This window comes from Piliocolobus tephrosceles, chromosome 14, assembly GCF_002776525.5.
Source record: "Piliocolobus tephrosceles isolate RC106 chromosome 14, ASM277652v3, whole genome shotgun sequence".
Lineage (NCBI taxonomy): Eukaryota > Metazoa > Chordata > Mammalia > Primates > Cercopithecidae > Piliocolobus > Piliocolobus tephrosceles.
In genome coordinates this window covers 25,708,725-25,725,919 of record NC_045447.1, presented here as the reverse complement: position 1 = coordinate 25,725,919, position 17,195 = coordinate 25,708,725, and the positions used below count along the sequence as shown (strand labels likewise).

General features: G+C 46.9%; 1 protein-coding gene across 3 annotated transcripts in view; it reads left to right on the top strand.

The window, feature by feature from the left end:
- The first annotated feature begins 8,322 nt into the window (after positions 1 to 8,322).
- BSPRY (B-box and SPRY domain containing) overlaps positions 8,323 to 17,195 on the top strand; it is a 22,797-nt gene continuing 13,924 nt past the window's right edge. For all 3 annotated transcript variants that reach the window (XM_023223780.2, XM_023223778.3, XM_023223781.3), the window contains exons 1-2: positions 8,323 to 8,573; positions 12,213 to 12,311. In XM_023223780.2, the coding sequence (XP_023079548.1) occupies positions 8,367 to 8,573; positions 12,213 to 12,311 (306 nt within the window). In that variant the 5' untranslated portion in view covers positions 8,323 to 8,366. The remainder of the gene's footprint in view (positions 8,574 to 12,212; positions 12,312 to 17,195) is intronic.

Below are 17,195 nucleotides of genomic sequence, written 5' to 3'. Positions count from 1 at the left end.
CAGCTACAGAGTTGAGTTACTACATCTCTGCCCCCAAGATGTTCCTGCTCTGGGAATGTTCTTCCCTCTGAGAGACAGGCTTTAGGTTTAAGGCGTGAAAGACTACCAAACTGGTACCTGTAGTCAAGCCTCTCCCTGAGCCGCACCTGTATATCCACCTGCCACCCGCCCATCTGCAACTGGCTGTTTAAAAGACACCTCATTCTTGACATGACTCATACTGGAAACATCATCTTCCCCCCAAACCTGTTCCCCCTCTTTTCCCTCTAAGTGCTGGGCACTACCATTCACCAGTCACCCAAGTCAAGGATCTAGGAGTCATTTGTAACTTTACCCTCGCTTCCTTGTTCAAGAACAACCCTCGAGACTTCTCAATTCTGCCTCCCAAACATTATAAAAATAAAAATCTGTTCACTTCTCTCTACCTACCACCTGGATTCAGGCCAACATCAGAGTGTGATAGATTAAAAACGACCACAACTTCTTTGTAGCTCTTCCCGTTAAGGCTGGCTTTGTAACTTGTTTTGACCAATAGAATGCAGCATGAGTGACACTGCGGAACTTCTTGAGTTTAAGCTACAAAAGGCCTTGCAGTTTCTGCTCGTATCCTCTTGGAACACTGCCAGCATGGGAAGAGGACCAGGCTAGTCTGTTTGAGAGACATGGCCCATCCAGTAGCTAGCACCAAATGCCAGCCATGTAAGTGACTTGCCCAGGCTGGGGTGCAGTAGTGCAATCTCGGCTCACTGCAACTTCCGCCTCCTTAGTTCAAGCGATTCTCCTACCTCAGTCTCCTAAGTAGCTGGGATTACAGGCATGCATCACCACACCCAGCTAATTCTTGTATTTTTAGTAGAGACGGGGTTTCACCATGTTGGTCAGGCAGGTCTCAAACTCCTGATCTCGTGATCCGCTCGCCTCACCCTCCCAAAGTGCTGGGATTATAGGTGTGGGCCACTGCGCCCAACTCAGTATTATAATCTTATGGGACCACCAGGTACATGCAGTCCATCATTGATCAAAATGTTATTATGCAGCATATGACTTTATCCTCAGCTTAGAGGCCACCTCCCTCTCTACGCCCCAAGTCTTCCCTAACCCTTTCTCCCCTTCTCCAGACTGGGTTAACTATTCTTCTGTGCTTCCAAAGCTCCCACACTTTCCACCACATAGTATAACTTTTCATTTACTTCTCTCTCTCACTCAACTGCAAGCAACAGAGGCAGTGACTGAGTCTCATTTACACTTGTATGGTTGGTGTCTAACCCAGGGTCTGGCACAGCACTACAATAGAACTTTCTGCAATTATGGAAATGTTCTATACTTGCATTGTCTTTTTTTTTTTTTTTTGAGACGGAGTCTCGCTCTGTCACCCAGGCTGGAGTGCAGTGGCCGGATCTCGGCTCACTGCAAGCTCCGCCTCCCGGGTTTACACCATTCTCCTGCCTCAGCCTCCTGAGTAGTTGGGACCACAGGCGCCCGCCACCTCGCCCGACTAGTTTTTTTGTATTTTTTTTAGTACAGACGGGCTTTCACCGTGTTAGCCAGGATGGTCTCGATCTCCTGACCTCGTGATCCGCCCGTCTTGGCCTCCCAAAGTGCTGGGATTACAGGCTTGAGCCACCGCGCCCGGCCACTTGCATTGTCTAATACACTAATCACTAGCCCTACTAGCTATTGAGCACTTGAAATGTAGCTAGTTCAACTGAAGAACTGAATTTTAAATGTTATTTATTTTAATTAAATTTAAATAGCCACATGGGGCTAGTGGCTATGGTATTGAACAGTGTAGGGCTGGCACATGGTAGATGGCCATTGAATATTTTTGAACAAACATTAAAAGGGAAAGACAGTCATGACAGACAGTTAGGACATGATAGAATGCTATGGGTATAAGCAACATAATTTCATGTCGACCTCTCCTGGCTCCTCACTTCACATCCCCTCAACTTTACACTACCAGTGCCTTTGTCTTAGTCCATTTTGTGCTGCTATAACAGAATACTACAGACTGGGTAATTTATTATGAACAGAAATGGATTTGGCTCATGGTTCTGGAGACTGGGAAGTCCAAGATCGAGAGGCTGTATCTGGTGAGAGCCTTCTTACTGCATTATGACATGGTGGAAGACATCACATGATAATGTGCAGGAGCTAGAGAGGGAAGGGGAGAGACTTATCCTTCTATCAGGAACCCACTCCCACAATAACTTCATTAATCCACACATGAGGTCAGAGCCCTCATGATCTAATCACCTCTTAAAGGTCCTACCTCTCAACACTATTACAATGGGAATTCAGTTTCCAACACATGAACTTTGGGGGACACATTCAAACCACAGCAGCCTGTAGCTCTGCCTTGTTTAAATATAATCCTAGTTTTTGGCTCTTTATGGCCTGAGTTGGTTATTCTCTCCTGGACTTGCCCAGATTGATAACATCCCTCCTGTGAAGTAGGCTGGTCTGAAGAGCCCTCTAGAGAAGAGAGCTGTTCTCATCTAGTTCAGTCTGGCCTGAGCAGAGAGGACTCTGTCATTGGAAGACTTGGACTTCATCATAGAGGACCCATGTGATCTGAATTTGTCTGCATGGCAGGCTGCCAAATCCCTCTTAAAAGTGATGGTTAAAGCTGGCTGTACTGTGAAAATACCCCAGGAGGAAAAGAAGCCACAGTGTTGGTAGTCTTATTGCTATTCCTGGAAACCATGCAACCTCCAGTCAGATGACTTCCAGTCCTGGCACCAGAGATATTGGATCAGTCTCTGAGAAGGAAGGAGGGATGGACACAGGCCCAGGCAGAAGGGGGCTGGGCTGGGCTGGGCCAGGCCAAGGCCCCACCAGGCAGGCAGAAAAGGCTGGGCCTGACACCGAGGAGAAGGCCTGAGGGAAAGTAAAGGCTAGGGAAGAATAGTCCTTTCCAAAAGACTTTCCAAAATGTTCATTACAATAAAAAATTTAGGCCAGGCCTGGTGGCTCACACCTGTAATCTCAACAATTTGGGAGGCTGAGGTGGGAGGATCACTTGAGGCCAGGAATTTGAGACCGGTCTAGCAACATAGCAAGACTCAGGTCTCTACAGAAGTTTTTTTTATGGTTTTGTTTTTTTGTTTTTTTTGGTTTTTTTGAGATGGAGTCTCGCTCTATCCCCCAGGCTGGAGAGCAGTGGCGCTATCTCAGCTCACTGCAAGCTCCGCCTCCCAGGTTCATGTTATTCTCCTGCCTCAGCCTCCCAAGTAGCTAGGACTTCAGGTGCCCGCCACCACTCCCAGCTAATTTCTTTCTTTCTTTCCTTTCTTTCTTTCTTTTTTTTTTATTTTTGTATTTTTAGTAGAGACAGAGTTTCACTGTGATAGCCAGGATGGTTTCGATCTTCTGACCTCCTGATCCGCCTGCCTCGTCTTCCCAAAGTGCTGGGATTACAGGTGTGAGCCACTGTGCCTGGCCCAGAAATTATTTTTTTTTAAGTTTTTTAAAAAAGATCCAAACCAAATGCTATAAATGAGCAAGTGAAAGGGCAGGTTAGAGAGCAGGTTGTACACATAATCCCAATTTTATAAAATAAATATGTTCCAGCTTGTATCATATAGTGGGAGCTAAGGAATGCTTTAACCTATGTGTGAGGACCTGTAAGTATATTTGTAGCAGGTTTTCACACATTGTAAATCATGTGAGGTTCTTTGAAGATTGGGGAGCAGAGTTGATGGTACAGAAAGACGTCTTGCACTTGCTAGTCCTCTGCCTGGAAAGCTCCTCCCCAGATGTTTTCATGCCTTGCTTTTTCCAGTGTCACTTACCTGAGAGGCCTTCTACACCATCCTTTCTACACCAGCACCTCCATCATGCACTTTTTCCTGCAAAACTTGGATCTTTTTCATAGCCCTTATCATTACTGACATTATATTACATATCCATTTGTTGCATTTTATTTGTTCATGAAAGTAGACTTTGTTCTTCTTGACTGTTGTATCCCCAGTGTCGAAGGCCAGGGGCTCAATAAATCTGTTGAATGACTAAAATGTAACAAAGGTGTCCATTCTTCTCTCCCTAGCTCAGAGTGCCTGAAGTTCAAGTACAGCCCTGCCCATGCCCATGAAGCCTCCAGAGGTCCCCTAAGAGTTCTAAGCAGCTTTCAAACTTTTTTAACCTCATAAAGAAATACTTTCATTCTCCACGGTGCATATATATGTATATATAGGCCAAAGACAAAATTTCAACAAATGTAGTTAAGTGACCTTATTGGCTTTTATTAGCACTTCTAGAATCAGGCAATACCTCGTTCTACAAAACAGAATATTCCAATGAGCTGAACAGAGGAGATGGGTTTTATAGGTAGAAAAGAGCTGGGAAAAAAAAAAAAAAAAAAAAAAAAAAAAACAAATAAGGGAAAAAAAGGGGATTGCTCGTTTCAAAGTTAATTTCCTTTCAGGGTTAAAACAGAGAGGACTTCCTTATCATTCCAGCTAATTCTGTACTGTTTGGGGATTTTAATACGCTCTCTCTTTCTCTTTTCTCTCCCAATTTCTTGGAAGTTCAGATAAACAACTTAGTTTTGGTTTGGTGAAGTGGAAATTTAGCATGAGTAACTCCATTTTGTTTTAGTCTGGTCTGGTGGGGCCTAGTGTGGAAGCCCAGTACAAAACAATGGCCTTCCATTCATTTTGTTTAACTATATACAGGTAATTGAAAGAACAACAAAAATCTTACTAAGAGCATGTTTTCTGTTTTGTTCTTCATTCTTTTCTTTTTTCTTTTTTCCTTTTTTGGAGACAGAGTCTCACTCTGCCTCCCGAGTAGCTAGGACTACAGGCATGTGCCATCACACCTGGCTAGTTTTTATATTTTTGGTAGAGACAGAGTTTCGTCATGTTGCCCAGGCTGGTCTCCAACTCCTGACCTCAGGTGATCCACCCTCCTCGGCCTCCCAAAATGCTGAGATTACAGTCATGAGCCATTGTGCCCAGTCTTTTCTTTCTTTTTATAAAAGATGCTGATATCCACCCCTTGAATTTATTGATATGCCACCTAATAAAGCGTTGCCACTGCCTTAGGGCAGTGTTTCTAGAAACAGTCAAGGGGCTCCTTTGCATCCTAGTCAAGGAGTGACTGCCACAAATGCCCCCACACTTAATGGATGAAAATCTTACTGGAAAGTCTGCGTGTTTTACAACTTCTCCTCTTTCCCCTCCTGACCATCCGCTGTCCTCCAACAATTCTGAAGCCTGAAAAAGCTTAAGAGCCACAACCGGGGAGTTTATGAGTATCCCGGATGTGTCCTGCAGGGCTTGATGAACAGATAGGAAAAGGGCGATTCTCCAGTTCCAGTCCAACTTGGCTCACAAGAGGTGAAACAGAGGAACCTGACTTGATAAAAGTAAATCCACTCCTACCTTAGCCCTTTGCATTTGCTGAGACCTCTGCCTGAAAGCAACTCTGGTGATTTAGGGGCTGTTTTCCAGATTCTGGACCTGGTAGGGCCAATGACTGCTCTAGGACCACACCCAGTGAAAGCCCCCCGCCCCAACTTTCCCTAAGGATTTTAACCCTTGTTCCTCCTCCCTGCCCTCCACAATCTCTTTTTTTTCTTTCTTTCTTTTTTTTTTTTTTTGAAACAGAGTCTTGCTCTGTTGCCCTGGCTGGAGTGCAGTGGTGTGATCTCAGTTCACTGCAACCTCCGCCTCCCAGGTTCAAGCGATTCTCATGCCTCAGCCTCCCCAGTAGCTAGGATTACAGGTGTGCGCCACCACGCCTAGCGAATTTTTGTGTTTTTAGTAGATACGGGGTTTCACCATGTTGACCAGACTGGTCTCAAACTCCTCAAGTGATCTGCCTGCCTCAGCTTTCCAAAGTGCATTAGCCACTGCTCCCGGCCACATAACCTCTTTTCTTTTTAGTCTTCACACAGTCGGACGCGATGGCTCACGCCTGTAATCCCAGCACTTTGGGAGACCGAGGCGGGTGGATCATGAGGTCAGAAGATCGAGACCATCCTGGCTAACATGGTGAAATCCTGTCTCTACTAAAAATACAAAAAAATTAGCCGGGTGTGGTGGCGGGCACCTGTAGTCCCACATACTTGGGAGGCTGAGGCAGGAGAATGGTGTGAACCCAGGAGGCAGAGCTTGCAGTGAGCCACACAAAAAGCACCTCCTGTTTTCTTTGTTTCACCATAGGGTTTAATAATTCCCCATCCCCAGTCCTTAGAAGGAACAAATGGTAACCACAATCTCTAATTACCGTGGCCTATTTCCCTCCCCACCCCCAGAGGAGGGTAGATGCTGTTATGAGGCCATCACCCTCCCACTGGGATGCACTGGAAACTTCTTTTGATGCCAGGAACGCAGCACCCCTGTCGCCAAAGAACCTCACACAATTTACATTCCGAAACCCGCTACAACTATATTTACAGATCCTCACGCATATAATAAAAACTTTTATTATTCCCCTAGTGTATATCAGACGCCCAAACTGAACACTTTGCAGACAAGATCTCATTTCATTCTTGAAGGAGCCCTCTAAGGTAGAGAGTATTATTATCACCTCTATTGTAGAGATAAGAAAACAGACACAGAAGATGTAAGTAACCTGACCAAGATCTCATAGCTGTAAGCTGTGTAGCCGGGATGAAACCAATGACTGTATTTCACTCTGTGTCCTCTCTAGTCATATGGTGTAATATTGTCTATCTGGGGTGACAATGTGTCCCCAGTGGATGATGACACCACTGTGTGCTGCTCTGGGTAGCTCTGGAGCTGTTAGCTGCCCTTACCCCTCAGGGGCTAAAGCAGTAGTGGCTGAGAAGGAAAGGGTTCTATCTCCTTTGTGTAGCCATTGCTTAGAGAAGCTTCAGAGTAGAGGTGCTAGAGCCCCTGTGAGCTATGCAATGTAATGTTTCTCTTTCAGTTTAGCTCCCGCCTGTGTTCAGTTCTGATGCACTCAGAGTACTCTCTGACACCTGAAGGCCTGGGCCCTTCCCCTTTTGAGAGAGTGCCCAGCTTTCTGCCAAGACCCCTAAGAAATAATTTGGGGTTGGTGGCCAGGTGTGGTGGCTCACACCTGTAATCCCAGCACTTTGGGAGGCTGAATGGGGAGGACGGCTTGAGCCTAGGAGTTTGAAATCAGCCTGGGCAACATGGCAAAACCCTGTCTCTACGAAAAATACAAAACTTAGCTGGGCATGGTGGCATGTGCCTGTAGTACCAGCTACTCAGGAGACTGAGGTGGGAGGATCACTTGAGCTGGGGAGGTCGAGGTTGCAGTGAGCTATGATTGCCCCACTGCACTCCAGCCGGGGTGACACAGTGAGACCCTATCTCAAAAAAAGAGGAAGAAAAAAGAATTTAGAGTTGGAGAGCAGTGTTCTCCTTGTATGCGCAGACAGAAGAGACTGGATCCCCAGCAGAGGGCTCAATGTGGGCTCAGACTAATATATAAGATCCTAGGGGGGAAAACCCTAAACAGCTGAGGTACATGTTAGCAGTTTTTCATTCTGGGGTGGGGGTGGGTGGATTTTTCTTCCACATGCTTATTTTCATATTTTGTTTTCTTCAAAATAAAAACGCATTACTTTTTTTCAATGCTAGTTTAAAAAGAAAACTCAAATATTCAAATTCAAAAAATTTGGATGTAAATACTTTGAGAAAATCAGCTTAATACAGATGTTTCTCACTCGGCCTCAATGTTCCATTTAAAAAATTATTAATTATAGTAACCTTAAGTCACACTGCCTAGGTTCCAATCTCATGGCTACCAGCTAGTAACTGTGACCTTTGGCAAGCCACTTCCATAAAAATGGGATCCTAATAGTGCTTTATTCGCACTATTAGTAGACACTTAGCGATGGCAGCTGCTGTGTTCCAGATATTGTTTTACGTATTTAGCGCATTTACTCCTCAGTCGTCTGGGAGACAGGTACTCTCACCCCATTTTACAGCTGGGGTTCCCACCCAGTGAACAGCCAAACAGGAACTGAGCTCAGGCAGTTTGTCAGCACAGCCTTGCTTGAAGCTAGGCAGCTCAAGCTGCCTCTCAAAAAGCGCAGTGGTCGGGATTACATAACAGAACGCTTGCAAAGTTCTCAGCGAAAGCCTGGCACTTAATAAGTGCTCAATAAAGTTTCCTACGGTCACACTAATATTTGGAGTTTTATGTTTGTTGTAGAACAAATACGCATACAATCGCGATTTCATTCAACAAAGAATTTAAAGAGACCTGCTGTGCCGCCCTGGGCGGGATGCGAACGCGGGTGGGGTGGGAGGAGGCGCAGCGGCGGGGCGCGCTGGCGCACCGGGAGGGCCGGGGGCGGGGTCAACCAGGCCCCGCCCACAGCCACCTGCGACAGGTGGAGCGCACGGCGCGGGAGCACGGCCATGTCCGCCGAGGGCGCGGAGCCGGGGCCCGGGGCTGGTCTCCGGCCGGGGCCTGAGCCGGGGCCACTCTGCCCCGAACACGGCCAGGCTCTGAGCTGGTTCTGCCGCTCCGAGAGACGGCCCGTGTGCGCCGCCTGCGCGGGGCTGGGCGGTCGCTGCCGGGGGCACCGCATCCGCCGGGCGGAGGAGCGCGCCGAGGAGCTGCGGGTGAGCGGGCGTGGGCGCCGGAAGGCGAGGGCTCTGGAGGGACTGGGCGCGCCTGGCGGGACCCGGCAGGGACTGGGGAGCCTGGGGCTTGGCGGACACGACAGCCGGCCCCGGAGCCCAGGCTCCTCGGTGGCTTTGGCTGTAGGACTAGGCGGTTAAGGGTGTGGTCTCTGAAGTCAGGCTGGTGTGAGTTCGAATCCACTCCCTGTGAGTCACGTAACTGAGCCTCAGTGTCTTCATCTGTAGTTTGGGGACAACAACAATAATACTAGCGCGTATTTATTAGACTTGTGAGGTATAAATAAGATAGTGAGTAAAATGCTTAGCGATAAGGGGATCCAGGCTCCCCAGGCCCCTTCCATTGCTCTGTTTTGGGAGCTGGGGCTGGCATAGGACAATGAAAGTCTTAGCTGCTCCAGTTCTCAGCGCAAGATGTGCCCCAGCTCCTGCCCCTGTGGAAACTGACACTGATAAAATCCAGCGCGTCCTTATCCCTTAACCCCTGGACTCGAAGCCCTCCTCCTCCTTTCGCCTCTTTACCCTGCTCCTGCCGCCTTCTGGCGTCTGGTGCCGTGATCTTTTTCCCTTTCAGGATTGGCCTTGACTGTACTTCAAGCTGGTTTAAGGGTTTCAGCTGGATAAACGGAGGGAGTAGGGAGAATATCAGGAGACTCCCCTTCACCCAGGCTTTCTCCCCACCTCCACTTCCCCCTCAGCTCCAGGATGGCCACCTCCTTGTCATCGCCATTCTCCTGAGCTGCTGAGACTGGAAGAGTCGGAGTCACCTTGGGGGCTTCTCTGTGGTCCCTGGGGATTTCCTTGCAATTTGATTAAACAGCTTGTTTCTCCCAACCCCACTCTGGAGTTCAGCCCTGTTGTGAAGCCTGAGGGCTGTCGCTGGGGACTTCACCTACTCAGAGTGACCTGTAATAAACACATCTTATATAGGGTGCTGGGCTTGGGAGGGGTTCAGTTTTTCAGCAACACCCAAAAGTTCCTGGTTGGTCCTACCTGTTACCTCTATTAACAATAATGATGACGAAGATAAACCTGGATAATATGGTGTAATCAACTTGCATAACAGACAAAAACTGCAAACTCCAAAGTACTTAAATGTCTGTCATCTCATTCTGTCTTGACCACGCCTTTGAAGGGGTCCTACCTACATTTTACAGATGAGGCACCTGAGGCCCAGAACAAGGCAGTAACTCCTCCAAGCTTCCTAATGTTCAGGGGTGGGACCCAGGGAGTCACTGACTAGGCAAGAGGAAACTGCTGCTTTGCTTTGGCGGTTGGAGGGAGGAAGTGATGCTTATGGGGGTGAGAATGTCATGGAAACCTTAAAAGTAGCTATCAGGACTGGATTTGAGTGGTGGAAAGAGTGAAGCCTGGGGCAGGTGGCAGGCCTGGTGCTAGTTTCCGTTGTACTCTACCCCAGGGAGCCTTCTTTGAACCCCTCTGAGGCCCTATGCGTATTTATCTCCTTTGCCTGAAGGGAGGTGGGTCTTACCCTCTCTTCCTCTGTATTAGAGTAGATTTCTGTATTTTGCACATTCCTTCCTCTATCCATCCAGTCAGCAAATAAATCTCACCCTAGGGCAAGATTGTTACCAAAACCAGCACCAGTTCTACTGCTCTCCTACCTCTGGATTCCTGCCTTGTGGTTTTTCAGAAGCCTTCTTAGTGCTCTCAATCCATGGTGCATGGTGATCACAGCTTCCTCCTAGTCAACTCAGTTCTGTAACTTTGTATTTGGACCTGTGAAATGTAAGACTAATTTCTACTTCTGAGTGGAAAGATTTACAAGGGCTTCCTGGAAGAGGTAGCTAAGTTGACTTTCGGCAGATGGAACTGAGGCAGAACTATTAGGGGAAACAGTGGAGGGACTGTTGCTTGGACAGGCTCTAGGTATCACCTGGAGAAAAGGAGAGCAAAAGCAGGGCCCTGGCCCATACCTTCTCGGGGAAGTCACAAGTCACTTCTCTTTGGGCCTCAGCTTTCCCATTTCTTTTTCTTTCCTTTTTTTTTTTTTTTTTTTTTTTTGAGACAGTCTCACTCTGTTGCCCAGGCTGGAGTGTGGAGTGCAGTGGCGCTCTTTCAGCTCACTGCTACCTCTGCTTCCTAGATTCAAGAGATTCTTCCCACCTCAGCCTCCCGAGTAGCTGGGACTACAGGTGCATGCCACTACGCCTAGCTAATTTTTGTATTTTTTGGTAGATATGGGGTTTTACCATGTTGGCCAGGCTGGTCTCGAACTCCTGATCTCAGGTGATCTGCCCACCTCAGCCTCCCGCAGTGTTGGGATTACAGGTGTGAGCCACCGTTCCTGGCGAGCTTTCCCATTTCTAAAACTCCCCTGAGCTCATGGATGATGCTGATAGCTTTGAGAGCCTTGAACTGCTGAACCTCTTGTGGTCAAGGCAGTGGGTGTTCATTCATTCATTCAACGAACATTTATTCAGGGCCTTCTATGTTCAGAAACTCTTTTTGCAGTACTAGGACATAGAGAAGTCAGACTTATGGTGCTTCTGTTTCAGTGGTGGGGGAGACAGATACCCCAAAAGGTAAACAAACACATAATATATATTCAGAGAGTTATAAATGCAAGGGAGAAAAAGAAAGCAAAGTAAGAGATTGGGTGAGGAAGGAGATGGTCAGTGAAGACCTATCTGAAAAGGTGACATCTGAATGGAGTTGGGGAGTGAGGCACACACACACACACAGACTGGTAGAAATGGTACAACAGGTGCAAAGGCACTGAGGTCAGTACTTTGGTGCATTTAAGGAACAGAAAGAAGGCCAGTGGCTAGGCGCAGTGGCTCACGCCTGTAATCCCAGCACTTTAGGAGGCCAAGGCAGGCAGATCATGTGGTCAGGAGATCGAGACCAGCCTGGCCAACATGGTGAAACCTTGTCTCTACTAAAAATGTAAAAAGTAGCTGGGCGTGGTGACACACACCTGTAATCCCAGCTGCTTGGGAGGCTGAGGCAGGAGAATCGCTTGAACCTGGGAGGTGGAAGTTGCAGTGAGCCGAGATCGCGCCACTGCACTCCAGCTTGGGCAACCAAGTGAGACTCTGTCTCAAAAAATACATACATACATACATACATAAAATTAAATAAAAATAAAAATAAACACAAGACAAAATGGACTTTAAGACAAACGTACTACTAAAGATAAAGTCACTTAGAGAATGTGCAGTTCACCAGCAACATATAATGATTCTAATCTTAAATGTTTCTAAATAATATAGCCTGAGAATGTTCATAAAGGAAAAATTTGTTTTAAAGTTATTATAATGATAGGCTGGGGTTCTGGGATAAAGACGGAAGTCAGGTCACAGAAGGGGATGATGGACAGTGAAAGGTGGTCCCACTAATGTGTTGGTGGCCTCAACGTAGCTGTTGCTGGAATAGGGATCCTAGAATTAGGTAGTGAGAAGGATAGGGCATGGTGGGGAGAGTGTGGATCCTTGAAGTGGAGATTTAGGAGGTGGTGCAGTTTTTGATAATCATGAGATCTGGGCTATGACCATGGGAGTGGGTGGCTGAGGTGTGGTAACAGGAGAAAATCACTGGGATGGAGTGAATGGCTCAGGTACATGGACCAAGATGCCATGAGCGTTGTTTGTGTTGCAGAACAAGATTGTGGACCAGTGTGAGAGGCTGCAGTTACAAAGCGCTGCCATCACCAAGTATGTGGCGGACGTCCTGCCAGGGAAGAACCAAAGAGCAGTGGTAATTCCTCTTCTTTCTTCTCTACTCGGCCCCCTTAGACTTACGGACTTGGGCAAGTCTAGGGTCCCTTACCAACCTCACAGACTCACTGTGCTACTAGCAAAGCTTCCAATCCCTCAGAGACTCAATTTTACCATCTGGGCAGGGTAGACTTGTTCCTGTACCATACTTGGTGCAAAGACTCTGATAGCAAATGACTTTCTTGGGTATCTTGGCAGAGGGGATCAAGAAAGGTCGTATTCACCTACCATCTAGTCATTTTCTGCCCAGCTCCAGAATTATAAAATAACCTAGAACTTTTACATTGAATATTCTCTGTGACAATCTTATGAAGTAGGTAGCAATAACATTCCCATTTACAAATAGGAAAATGGGTCCTTATGGAGGTTAAAGAGGTTAACTGACCTGCCCAAGGCCACCTCCTGGCAGTGGGTTCCGTGACCTGGATCTTCTGTCTCCCAGGCTAGTGCTCCTTCTGCTGTATCCCACTGATGATTCTTTTTTTTTTTCTTTTTGAGACAGGGCTTCACTCTGTCACCCAGGCTGGAGTGCAGTGGCACAATCTTGGCCCACTGTAACCTTTGCCTCCCTGGTTTCAAGCAATTCTCCTGCCTCAGCCTCCCAAAGCTCTGGGATTACAGGTGCCTGCCACCATGCCTGGCTAATATTTTTAATTTTTATTAGAGACGGGGTTTACCATATTGACCAGGCTGGTCTCAGACTCCTGGACTCAAGCCATCCTCCCTCTTTGGCCTTCCAAGTGCAAGGATTACAGGTGTGAGCTGCTGTACCCGGCCTCCACTGCAGATTTTTTGTTCAGTGGACTCATGACCACTGCTGTGTCATCACTCTTAAGTATTCATATCAGGGGAAGAGCCTATGAATTTCTTTCTGCACATCCCCTCCCTCCTTTCCCTATAGTATATGGAGCAGACTTGGTACCACATTAGTCAGGGTTCTTTTAATTGCATGAAACAGAACCCAGTTGAACAAGCATAAGAAAGTGGGGCGTTTCCTGACAGGATACTAGGGGTCCTCTTAGGACCTAAAAGGGGCTAGACTAGGAACCAGAAAGCTGCTAGGAGTCCAGGCAGCTATTTGGTGCCCATCTATGCTTCGCTTTGCATGATGGTCTCCATCTCCCTCCTCTGCCCTCTTCCCCTCTTCTTCCTTATCCTTTTTATTTTATTGTCTTAATGCACTGGTTATGACCTTAGTACTGTGTTAAATAGATAAATAGAAGCTAGTGTGGCAAATCCTGGCTTTTTTTTTTTTTTTTTTTTAGATGGAGTTTTGCTCTTGTCACTCAGGCTGGAGTGCAATGGCGTGATCTCGGCTCACTGAAACCTCTGTCTCCTAGGTTCAAGTGATTCTCCTGCTTCAGCCTCCCATGTAGCTGGGATTACAAGCTCCTGCCACCACACCCAGCTAATTTTTTGTATTTTTAGTAGAGATAGAGTTTCACCATGTTGGCCAGGCTAGTCTTGAACTCCTGATCTCAGGTGATCTGCCCGCCTCAGCCTCCCAAAGTGCTAGGATTACAGGCGTGAGCCAGTGCCTGGCCTGACAAATCCTGACTTTAAGAGGAAAGCTACCAACATGTCACCAGTTATTTATTTAACAAATCTTTATTGAGCACCTACCATGTGCCAGATACTGTTGTTCAATGGGTTAGGCATTCCCCAGTGAACAAAACAGAAATTCCTATTTTCATGAAGCCTACATTCTTGTCACAGAAGAGGGACAGTAACAAATAAAATATATGTTATGTCCAAAGGTGATATGTGCTTTGGGGAAATATAAAACAGAAAGGGGAATAAGATGGATTGCAATTACATGTGCTGTGACCAGGAATGACTTCATTAAGAGGGTCGAGGCTGGGCGCAGTGGCTCACGCCTGTAATCCCAGCACTTTGGGAGGCTGAGGTGGGTGGATCACGAGGTCAGGAGTTTGAGACCATCCTGGCTAACAGGTGAAACCCTGTCTCTACTAAAAATAGAAAAACTTAGCAGAGCCTGGTGGCGGGTGCCTGTAGTCCCAGCTACTCGGGAAGCTGAGGCAGGAGAATGGTGTGAACCCTGGAGGCGGAGCTTGCAGTGAGCCGAAATTGCACCACTACACTCCAGCCTGGGCGACAGAGCGAGACTCTATCTCAAAATAATAATAATAATAATAATAATAATAATAATACAAAAAGTTAGCCAGCTGTAGTGGCAGGCACCTGTAGTCCCAGTTACTCGGTAGGCTGAGGTGGTAGAATCGCTTGAACCTGGGAGGCGAAGGTTGCAGTGAGCAGAGATCGCACCGCTGTACTCCAGCCTGGGGGACAGAGTGAGACACCATCTCAAAAAAAAAGAAGAAGAAGAAGAAGAAGAAGGATGACATTTGCACAGAAACCTAGGAGATAAGGGAATGGACCACACATCTGGGGAATGAGTGTTCTGAAAAGAAGGAATGGCAAATGCACAGGCCCTGAGGCAGGAGTGTACCTGATATGCTGTAGGAGCAGCAAGGAGGCCTGTGAGGTTGGAGCGGAGGAACGCAGTGAGAAGGCAGTAGAAGATGAGGCCAGAGAAGCAATGAGCTAGATTGTATCCTCAGTGGCCACATAGGGATTTTGCCTTTTATTTGGATATGATGGGAAGCTGTTGGAAATTTTTGGGTAGAGCATGATAGTATAATTTAAGATTTAAAATAAACACTTTGGCCGGGCTTGGTGGCTCACTTCTGTAATCCCAGCACTTCGGGAGGCCGAGGTGTGCAGATCACGAGGTCAGGAGTTCAAGACCAGCCTGACCAACATAGCGAAGCCCCATCTCTACTAAAAATACAAAAAATTAGCTGGGCATGGTGGTGGGTGCCTGTATTCTCAGCTACTCGGGAGGCTGAGGCAGGAGAATCACTTGAACCCAGGAGGCGGAGGTTGCAGTGAGCCAAGATTGCACACTGCACTCCAGCCTGGGCAACAGTGCGAGACTCCGTCTCAAAAAAAAAGAAACACTTCGGCTGCTATGTTAGAAGTGATTATAGGCAGCAAGGGTTAAAGCAGGGAGACCAGTTAGGAAGCCATTGTAATAATCCAGGTGGGAAACAAGGGTGATCTGTACCCAAGCAATGGTGGCAAAGCTACTGAGAAGTGGCTGGATTCTGCATATATTTTGAAGAGGCAACAGGATTTGCTGATGGACTAGCTGTAGGCTATGAAAGAAAGAGAAGATGTGTCAGAATAATGCTTAAGTTCTTTTATTTGAGCAACTGGCAGGATGGAGCAGCCATGAACTGGGGTGGGGAAGGACTGCATGTGGAGTGATGGTTGGCGGAGGCGGGGAGGGGAGTGGGGGAGACCAGGCGTGTTAAGTTGTTGTGGGCATGAGATACCTATTTGACATCCAAGTGAAGATGCTGAGTGGGTAGCTGCATATATGAGTTGGGAGAGGGCTGGGTTGGAGATAAAAATTTGGGATTTATCAGTGTATAAATAGTATTGAAAGCCGTGGAAAAGGATGACATCACTAAGTGAATGAGTATAGACACGAAAGAGCAGGGATCCAAAGACTGAGTTCTAGGGCGCTTCACCTCCTATTGAGAAGACAGGAGGAACCAGCAAAGGGGACCAAGAAATCAGCTAATGAAATAGAAGTAAATTAAGAGAACAGAGTGTCCCAGCATGGGTTCCAAGGACGTGGGAGAGATCACTGCTCTCAAATGGTGTGTGTTTATTTTACTATCTTCTCACAGGTATGAGAAGATAGTAAATGCAGTGGCGCAATCATAGCTCACTTCTCACACTTCTTCTCACGTGATTACTGGAACAATTAAAATACAGAACAGTTCCATCACAAGGACTCCTTGTGCTACCCTTTTATAGCCAATGTACCCTTTCCTCTCCCCTTGTATCATTGTTAATACAAAATTTCTGAATTTGGATTGCTAATCTCAGTAAAACATTTTTAATTTTTGTTTTAGGATTTTTGCATATATGCTCAGGAGTGAGATTAGTCTATGAATTTCATTTCTTGTACAGTCCTTATCAGATTTGGTATAAAGGTTATGTAAGCCTTATTCAATGGATTGGGAAACAGAACTTTTTTTTCTTAAGGGTTTACTTAAGATAAAGTTGTTCTTAGTTTTGATCAAAGTTGCCACAGGTTTGACTATTAGTCTTTAGAACCAGCTTCTAGTATTTTTGATCTGCTCTTTTGTATCTCTGTCTTAATTTCATTATTTCTTTCTTTCTTTTTTTAGACAAAGTCTCACTCCGTTGCCCAGGCTGAAATGCAGTGGCGCAGTCATAGCTCACTGCAGCCTTGAACTCCTGGGCTCAGGTGATCCTGCTGCCTTGGCCTCCCAAAGTGCTTGGATTACCAGCATGACCCGGTACGGTGCCTGGCCTGTAGAGTTCTATATGTATGTCTATTAAGCGTATTCATTGGGCTGAGCGTGGTGGCTCATGCCTATTATGCCAGCACTTTGGGAGGCCAAGGCAGGAGGATCACTTGAACTCAGGAGTTTGAGACTATTTTGGGCAACATAGGAAGACCCTGTCTCTACAAAAAATTAAAAAATTAGGCCGGGCGCGGTGGCTCAAGCCTGTAATCCCAGCACTTTGGGAGGCCGAGACGGGTGGATCACGAGGTCAGCAGATCGAGACCATCCTGCCTAACACGGTGAAAGCCTGTCTCTACTAAAAAATACAAAAAACTAGCCGGGCGAGGTGGCGGGCGCCTGTAGTCCCAGCTACTTGGGAGGCTGAGGCAGGAGAATGGCTTAAACCCGGGAGGCGGAACTTGCAGTGAGCTGAGATCCGGCCACTGCACTCCAGCCTGGGCGACAGAGCGAGACTCTGTCTCAAAAAAAAAAAAAAAAAAAAAAAAAAAAAAAAA